At 52.4% G+C, this 9,602-nt stretch overlaps 1 protein-coding gene across 1 annotated transcript in view; it reads left to right on the plus strand.

The window, feature by feature from the left end:
- LOC119089955 (mRNA (2'-O-methyladenosine-N(6)-)-methyltransferase-like) overlaps window positions 1-9,314 on the plus strand; it is an 11,494-nt gene extending 2,180 nt beyond the window's left edge. The window contains exon 3 of the mRNA XM_037212756.1: window positions 9,288-9,314. Within this exon, the coding sequence (XP_037068651.1) occupies window positions 9,288-9,314 (27 nt within the window). The remainder of the gene's footprint in view (window positions 1-9,287) is intronic.
- Window positions 9,315-9,602: the final 288 nt, after the last annotated feature.

Genomic DNA, 9,602 nt, shown 5'->3' on the forward strand with positions numbered 1-9,602 from the left:
GATGCTAAGAGCGTCCCGTTTTCATCTTTCTAAAAGCCCTTACGGGAATGTCCACCAGCCACGAAGTAGCGGGCACTCGGCTCCAGGGACACTGTCACCTCCAGGGGGTGGGAGGAGGCACGATCTCAAAAGCAGCGCCCTGGCCACGCTACTGTCCATCACAACACCTACAATGGCCACTCCCTCGGAAGTCATGTAACGTGAATCTGGTAACCCACGCACTGATTTCGGTCGGGCCGACATCACACGCCTCGCGGGGCAGCTACTGCGCTACACCTTCCAGCGCCACGCGCACTGCGAGACCATCGACCAGACCTTATGGCCGTCATGTGCCCGCTATGAGCACGTGCGCGCGGCGGTATCGTCGGCGGGCGGAGTTACACGCCGCCAACCGGCCGGCGCAGCGGCCGCAAATAGGCCGCGCCGGTCGATACGGTCGTCACGCGGGCGTCACGTGACGGGTCAGGCGGCGGCCGCGCCGGCTGCGGAGCCGCGCTGGGAGTGCAGACGAGCAGCCGGGGCGGTCAACCCCCCCCCCCCCCCCTCCTCCCCCCCGTCCCCTGAGAGCGGCCGGGCCGGCTCCCGTTCCTAGCGCGCGGCCGGGCCAGCTCTCGTCCCCCGCGAGCGGCTGGGGCCTGTCTAGTCCGCCGCGAGCGGCTGGGCCAGCTCTCTTCCCCAGAGAGCGGCTGGGGCCCGTCTCGTCCGCCGCGAGCGGCTGGGCCAGCTCTCTCCCCAGAGAGCGGCTGGGGCCTGTCTAGTTCGCCGCGAGCGGCTGGGCCAGCTCTCTTCCCCAGAGAGCGGCTGGGGCCCGTCTCGTCCGCCGCGAGCGGCCGACGGTCGGCTCGGAAGGTCAGGGGTGAGGGCGGTGTTTTCCGAGTCCGTCCGATACGCGACGTGCGGTAGCGGCTGCGCCGCCGAGATATCGGCTTTGCACAGCCCACATGAGCGCCCGGCGTCGGAGCGGCGGAATGTTCGGGACGCTGTGCCATGCCGATCAATGCCGCCGGCTGGCAGCTGCGCCGCCAGTCCCGCGGAGCCCGGGCCACCTGGCCGTCGCCGCCTGCGTCACACCACCCCGGGATTCCCCGGCCGATGGCTTCCAAACTGGCGCCTTCCCCGAACCAGGCGGCGCTCCTTACCGAGCCGCCCGGAGCAAGCTCCACCCACCGAGGCCCGCGTGACGTCACGTTCCACGAACCGCAACCTGGACCGGCTCGTTCCGGAAAGAGCCGGCTCGCCTCCACTGCCGTGCCACTACGCAGCAGCGGAGCGGGACAGGCATGGAATGCCAAGCATGGGGGCGGAGAGGCAGTATAGCCGAAAACCGCCGTAACCCCGGCCTAAAACGAACAGCAGCGGGAAGGGCGGCAGCGTCGCGCAATATCAGCGCACAGTGCGGCATCACTGATTACACATTTGGAGCATGGGTGCGATTCTATAAAATTGGTGGGTGACGGCTAAGAGTGACTGCAGTGGCGGAATGGTGCTGGCAATTTTGAGCCTGAAACTTAGCGATGGGACAAAACCACACGGCATTTTTCAACGGGACCACTGTGAAAGTCCCTGGCTGCAAAATCCGCAACATGGCTGTCGCAGATTTTATGCGATGTGTTTTGTAATGCCGCACACTTAACTGTTTAAATGATAAATAATAACCTATATTATACAAGATTGCATTTGTGGCTAAGAAACCGTACCTTATGGACAGATGTGCGTTATGGATAGATCAGCGGATAGATCAGCATCACCCAAGTCATCATACTTCAGTGCCTACACCGGCGTGCTTTCAAGGTCACTCATGTCCAGCATATAACACGCAGGAACATAGTGACATGCGACGTGACCAGTGGTGGCAGGAAAGGCGATAACAGAGAGCAGGTGGTGAAAAATAGCACAAAACTGGGTTGGAGGTACTGACCCAATGGTACTTGGAGGTACTAGCTTAACCTAAAGCCGCATGGGTTTGTATGTTATCTGACGCTTCGCGCCGTTGTCATGCAGAATAGTCTTATGCGCAACAAAACCTTGTTTTTAGTTTACAGTGACTCCTAACCCCTATGCTCCTCTTTGTTGTGTCCTCTCAGAGCACGACAGATAACTTTCTGCGTCTTCTTCCTGAGCCCTGTTCTCTCTCTCTCTGTACAGTCTTCGTCACCGCCGCCTGGTCTTTTTTATGTCCAGGTCAGCCAGTCGCCATATCAGGTTTGAACGGGATTTCGGGAACAGAGAAGTTTTGTTCTGACAATTGTACGGTCCGACAGGCATGAAGCACAAACTTTCCTCCACGCCAGTGGCTGCTTTCCTATCGTTCGTTTGCGATCACCGCCAGTGAACAGCCAAACGGGAATCAATCAGCAATAGCCTGACGGGAATCAATCAGCTGATGATTACTGAGCGCTGACGTGATGTTTCGAAAACCTGTGGCCAAGCTCATAAAGACTCAGATACTTTATACGTACATGAAACATCATTCAAGTGTCATACAAGGTATCATATAAGGTGCTTAAGCCTCCACCCTAATTCACCCTAACATCATTCACGCACATTACGACGGATGCAGACCTAATTGAAGAAATAGGCTGCGTGTACATGCACAAAAAATGTTTGAGTGTGGGTTGGCGCTGTAGGTGGTGATGACAATTTTTAAAATAACAAAAATTTCCTAATTCCAACTTGAAAATTGCACGGTCAGTGGTAAAAAACTTTGGAATGTTTTAGACGGCCGATATTATTATGTCGTTGGGATTGATTGAATGGATGGAAAGAAATTGGGATCTTTTGAACAAACTGATCTTTTGGACAATGCCTGGAGAGTTGTTGTAAGCTGGTCCATCCTTGGACTTTTGATTCGACTTAAGATACGAACTTCCAGACAACGGCACCTCTGGTTGATGCCCAGTGCCAATAAGCTGGTGTAGTGGTGCTAAAGGAGTGTTCCACATTTGTATGCGGTTATGAACCGAAAGAGTCATCTTGAACATCATTCGGTGCAGTTCTGCCCTTCTTAGGACCTAAACCCCTCTGCATTCTGGGCTACACATCCGCCAATTTGTGCCGACTTTTTCAGGGAGACTATTTTAAGGCCATCCAAGCATCCATGACGTCACAATAACGTCATTCAAACCCTGCCACTCATTGGTCATGTGGCGACCAAGGCCAAGAAAATATAATCCGCCGATTGGCTCTCAATAAATGTTGTGCAAGGTACCACGTTGGGTCGTATCTTGCGTCGTGCAAGGTACGACGCAAGGTACATCAGATGACGCACAAGGTACAAGGTACATCAAAGGTACAAGGCACATCAAATGACGTTATGGTGGCGTTATCAATGACTGGGTGGCGTACTTATTAAACAGAGAAATTGCGTCGTTAACAGTAGTCTTCCATTTAGAGGGATGCAAAATTATAAGTGAGCCTATTTCATTACATTTCATGCTTGCTTCAATATATTCAAATGGGTAGCATTCGCTTGAAGTCGGTGGCTGGTTTGTGTCCAGGTGAAATATATTAATAATTTATATTAATTTTCAGTATGATATGCAGCTTTCAAATGAAACTTCACTATCAATGAATGCACATAAATGTACATGTAGGCATGGATGTCAACTCAAAGACATCAAGATGCTCCACTAAATACAGGCGGTTTCCCCTAACTGAACGAAACATTGTTGTATAGCACCAACGGCTATGCAGAAATGTACCTAACTACGTCATGGTGCCTCTGTGGTGCGTAGCAGGACGTTTTAAGTAGGTGACAAACAGCAGACCGGGTATTTAAATCAAAGTACATGTGTAAAGTTGGTTCATGGGTCTATGCAGGTTTTAAGGAAAATTGTTTCACAGAGGGAAAAAATCGTAATTCGCCCTTTACAATTTTGTCATGCTGGGCGGTGCAAGCTTTCAGCACGTGAAATAGGGATAGCTAGGGGAGAATTTCTGATACTGTTAGACACCCTTCTGGCATTACGGACCATCCATGAGGGTGTTTGGTGTTTAGACAAGATGGGGGTAGGAGCAAGGGCCTTCAGGCATAAGAAACAGCTTCCATGCTAGTTATGACACTCCTCAAGTTCACCTCCACTTCATTCGTTAAATCAAGCACCGGCACTTAGCCAAAAGTCCGCGGTCGTCGAAGTGCATAATATATATATATATATATATTATATATATATATATATATATATATTATATATATATATAATATATATATATATAATATCACAAGACAAGAGTAATATCCAGGCTTCAGAGCTGTGTTTTGATATGCGGGAACTGATACATTCCATAACCAACCGAGTTAAGGAGCTCGATGGCGAAAACGCGTCGACTTCACAGGCACTGGCGCCTCGCCACCAAACGAGTGCTCCGTGCGGACGCCGGCGGAGCACTTTGATCCCGATTCTGAGGAAACGATTCCGACTCCGACCCGCAGCACACGGGATGGATTCCGATTCTGACACAACAGAACACACACATCTTGAGCAGACTCCGACCGACGGAAGACAAATAGCTCAATCTGGCACTGATTTCATTCGGAACAATTCCGTTCACACACTGAACGCCTATTTCATCAACCGGACGCACCTTCCGCTATCATGCGATAATATGTGCCATGGTATCATCATATGTTACTATATCTTGCTACTGTCATTAGATCTGCCTCCATTCGCCGATTCAACATCGTCTGCGGGGAAGCGAATATTCCGATGAGCCGATTACTCTAGACAGCGAGAACGCGGTTGATCCCGCAGTCCGCTCAGACTCCACCCAAAACCCGCCACACGTGTAACGCGGCGCACGTGCAGCAGCAGCTCTGGCGGCCACCGGAGCCCAGCGCCGCGGCCGGTTCCGCGTCCGGGCGGCCGCCGCTGAGGACGGCGCGGCGGCCCGGCCGGCCAGGCCAGGCGCGGGGACGGCTCCGCTGAAACTGGGCCGACCGGTCCCGGGCCGGGCGCGGCGCCGGCTCACCTTGACGCGGCGGCCGCCGCAGAGCGAGCGGCGCCCGCGGCTGCAGGCGGCCGCGCCGGCCCGGCGCCCATAGAATGGGCTACACATGGCATGTGCACGGACGCCCGGCGCTGGGCTCCGGCGGGACCGCCCGCTTCGGGGCGACCAGCTGACCAGCGACGGTCAGCTGGCCGCCCATGATTTCCGCCCGCATCTGGAGGCTCTCACTCGGGGCGCGGGGCACACCATCACCACACCACCACAGGCGAGTTTCGCACGCCTTGAAGACGACGATCGAAGGCATACGGCCGCTGCCGTCGGGGGTTTCGGCCGGGTTCCGGGGGCGGGCGCCAGCGTGTCACGTTCACCGGCGCGGCCCCGACAGTGTTTTATACGGACCGCGAGCGGCGCGGCCCGGCTCAAACAGTGCCAACGGACGGGTGAGCGGAGATACACACACACACGTCAGCAGGCGGGAGTTCCTCGACCGAGACCGTGACGCCCAGCGTCTGACCTGCGAGACGTGGCCGCGCCGCCGTCATCGGGCGACCACGCCAACCAGGGCTGGGGCGGCCCAGCCGCCAACGATCGAGATAGGAGAGCGCGTCTGTTCTCGTCCATCCGAGACCGCCGGCAAGTTTTAATCGGAGGTTCAGGCCAACAAGAACTGGGCCGGGCAACCAACTGGCGGCATTGGTCACCTTCTGCTCGTACTAGGCCGACCGTCCGACCACAAGAACGCCGCGACGACCGAAACGCGCCAACCTACGGCACGAAAACGTGCGCTTTCATGCACGAGAGCCCCTCTCCACCCCGGTCACGTGCGCCACTTCCGACGAGGGTTCTCCAGCCCGGCGCTGTGGTCACGTGGCCACGCCAGCCACCCCAGGCTCCAAGGTCACCTCTGACGTCACGTCCCATGCGTCACCTTGGGAGAGGTCGCGTCGTGCGGCCGGGGAGGGGGCCGCGAGAGCGCGGCGCCTGTGCTCCAATCGACGGCAGCATCCGCCGGCTAAGCAGGGCGCTGCTCTGACCATTACCCGGTTTACATGGGCAGCCGAGGATAATTCGAATTAAGATCGGAACGGATCATGCGACGTTAACCCTCTCGGCGAGGGGCGTTTACATGGGCGAAACCGGCTTTACGTCGGATTAACGGTCGATAGTTCGATCCCGCTTAGTTCGAATCAAGGAACGGATTATGGGCGAAAACTGCGCTTTTGAGGCGAACTGAACAAAACAAGAAGAAAAAAGCAGGTACTCTGCGTATGGATGGCGAATGTCACGAGCCATGGTGGGCGCGAGACAGCTTTGAGGGCGAGGAGGAAGATGGACTCCGTTGGAAAAATGATATGTGCGGGACTCATAGGCTTTATAGCTACAGCACAAGCCATAACACTTGAAACACAAGAGTTGCACAGTCAGCACTGCCAAATCTGTCACATAAGCAGTGTTATATGCAAATTTTTACTAGCGGGAAACTTTGGCTAGCAGGAAATCAGTATTTTCTTGTACTGGCCAATGACACTCAAAAACTTACCACACTCATATCAGTGTGCCACCCAGCATCATGTCATCTACTTTGTGCAGCCCAAGAAACACATTACCTACTCCCACACTAATGCATTCATGAGCAGCCTGCAACAGTGAGCTAAGCTACAGAAATGACTCATGAATGCTACATAGTTAGTGGCAAAAATTGTGTAACTATGTTGTCTTTCCCCATCCAATGCATCATCAGTACCTGAGGGCAGCATTGCCATTTAGACTTGGCATGGACTGGCAAGTCAGAATGCAGCTATTTGCTTTCTTGACATAATAGGGTTGAAATACTGCTTTGATATCCTTGCAGTCAACAGCATTGGCTGATATGGACTGACGGCTAGGTGGCACAAACAGCTGTGTTCGCACAGTCCAAAGATCATAACATGTGAACCAGCCCCAGAGCTGTCATGACAAAAGCAATCTGGGCTCAAAATTCATAACAAATGATTAATTATAACAACAGCTCAATTATCCAGCTCATGGTTTGCAAAGATACATGTCACAAAAAATCACCAAGGTAACATATTTACTCACCAGTACAAAAACAGGTAATGATGTGCACCACAGATGTTCTCTGCACATCATGTGGCATTATGTTAGGTTTACTTAGTTTATGCACTGTTTTCTTCCACATGAAATGCACAAACCTGGATTTGACAGAGTACTGATGACAGCTATTTTCGTCCAGTGCTCACATTTGCTTTCTTGACATTTTGGAACCATCACTGGGCAATTTTGGTCCCATCATTAAAAATAGTTCACATTCTGCACTGACTGCAATGATCTATTGCCTATATTTGTTGATCCTTTGCATCATGCAGGAATTATTGAGTTACCTATCTCACACACATTAAACCGACAAGCAACAAACAGCCTAATCGCATCAAAAACAAATATTCCAGCCCCCGCTTCCTTGCCAGTTGGTCTACCAGTGTGACGTAACTTCATATTTCCTTGACGAGCCAGTCACCAATATCCAGCGCATCCCTCCTGCCAATAGGTGGTCAACCAAATGTTCAAGTCACAGGAGGAATGTCTGCAAAATCAATCCTGGGGCATTTATGTATTCACTTATTGAAAGAAACTATTGGTACTCCCTGCAAGAAATGTTGAACAGTTGAAGTACCTACCTCATGGCCTGCAAAGACACCCATCACAAAAAAGCACCAAGGTGACATATTTAATCACCAGTACAAAAACAGGTGATGATATGCAACACAGATGTGTTCTCCATGCAGCATGTGCCATCATGTTAGGTGTTAGTTTATGCACTGTTTTCCTGCACATGGAACACACAAACTTGGATTTAGCAGAGTAATGATGACAACTATTTTCATCCAGTGTTCACATTTGCTTTCTTGCTGTTCTGACCCCGTCATTGGGCAATTTCGGTCCTACCAATACAAAAGTTCGCATTCCGAGCTGACTGCAATGATCTATATTTGTTTATCTGTCATATCATGCAGCAATTTTTAAGCTACCTTTCTCACACAAATTTAACTGACAAGCAACCAGCATCCTAATTTAAGGAACATCTGCAAAAACACTCCTGGGGCCTTTAGGTATTAACTTAATGAAAGAAACTTGGAGGCGTTCTCTGCAAGAACTTTGAGCAATCCAAAAATTAAAGTGAGAACAAGTCAAAGCTATATAAAATGACCATATTACCTCCATCTGGCTTTTGGAAGCATGGAGCCTGCCCCAGATGTAAATTAATCTAACCTTTAGGCGGAAAGATAACACCAAACACCGCCGACGCCTGCTGTCTGCATAGATCACGCGCCTAGCAAGGCTAAATTACGTGAGCATTTCTGTGCTGCTAGCCTACAAGGCCCTCAATAATAAGAGTAGTTTTAGCAGCATGGTGTCAACTTCACCTTCTTTCTCTTTTCCTTTACCATCTTGGACTTGGACCGTCTCGAGCAATAGCTAAAAACCCGTGGAAAAGCGGCAACACCAAACAAAGCTGAAATGGCCATGAACAGAACTGCGTGCGCCAGGCATTTTTCTTTTTTTTTTGTTTAGACAGCTGACGGCCGATAATTCGGACGAAATCCCTTCCTGAACGGATGATCCTCTCACGGGAAGGGATTTCCTCCGGCGCACGATTCGAATCAGCGGAACGGCGCGTGAGTGTATACATGGGCCGGATAGTTCGGATCGAGGACGGGTCCCGGCTCAATTCGAATCACAGCTGCCCATGTAAACAGGGTACATGTCACCGGAGACCGTGGAGTTGGCTTGGCCTGCGTGGAAATGGCCGGCGTTTAAGGAAAAATGGTCTTGCCTGCAGGACTTTCTCAATCAGTTCAAAGAGCGACCCAAACCAGCAATCGCTTGTAGTACAGTCGAAGTGCTCACCGGTACCGTACAAAGCCAACTATCGGTAAATACTTATCATACATTTTCGACTCCATAAAGCTTGGTCGCAGCTGTGCGTACCACTAACGCCACTGGGCAATCGTGGCGTTGGAGGTGCGTCAGAGGATACGCGCTGGTTAGATAGCGACCACAACCTCAGATGGCTGGCGCCAATAACCTCAAAAGAACTACCAGAACTCTTCCTGCGTCGACAAAAACATCCACGACGACAGCCTAACTGCATTAGAGCTGAGATCAATGACTCGGCGCTTCTACCCCCCCCCCCCCCCCCCCGCCCGCAAGAAGGCCCGGCACGCAGTCAGCGGACGGTGGCCGGTCCCGTCATCGGTCGCGGGATGACGCGTCGGCCGCGTGCAGCTCCAGCTGCGGACCCCACCCCGCCGTGCCTCGTCAGCCGCCCCGCGCCGCTGCAGCCCTCGTGCGCCCAAACGCCGGCGTGACGCCAAGGTCGCCCAGCCCGCGCTTGTTCGTGTCCAGGGGCACGCAGCTTCCCCAACGCGACTCAAAGCCAGGCGATCCCCCGATCCCAGTCTTGAGCGGGGTTTGCACACGGAGGAAGAACAATGGAAGGATGCATGTTCGTCTACGTCTACACTTTTGGTGTCGGCTCCTGACAATGTAACGCTGTCGCGAAAGGCACTGCCACACAGCTGGTGTAAAATAATGGTTCCAGCCTTTCACAGGGCTGACGTTAAACACAAAAGTTCGCCGAATATACTATTGCATGA

Source organism: Pollicipes pollicipes, unplaced genomic scaffold (assembly GCF_011947565.3).
Source record: "Pollicipes pollicipes isolate AB1234 unplaced genomic scaffold, Ppol_2.1 Scaffold_3087;HRSCAF=3621_pilon_pilon_pilon, whole genome shotgun sequence".
NCBI lineage: Eukaryota > Metazoa > Arthropoda > Thecostraca > Pollicipedomorpha > Pollicipedidae > Pollicipes > Pollicipes pollicipes.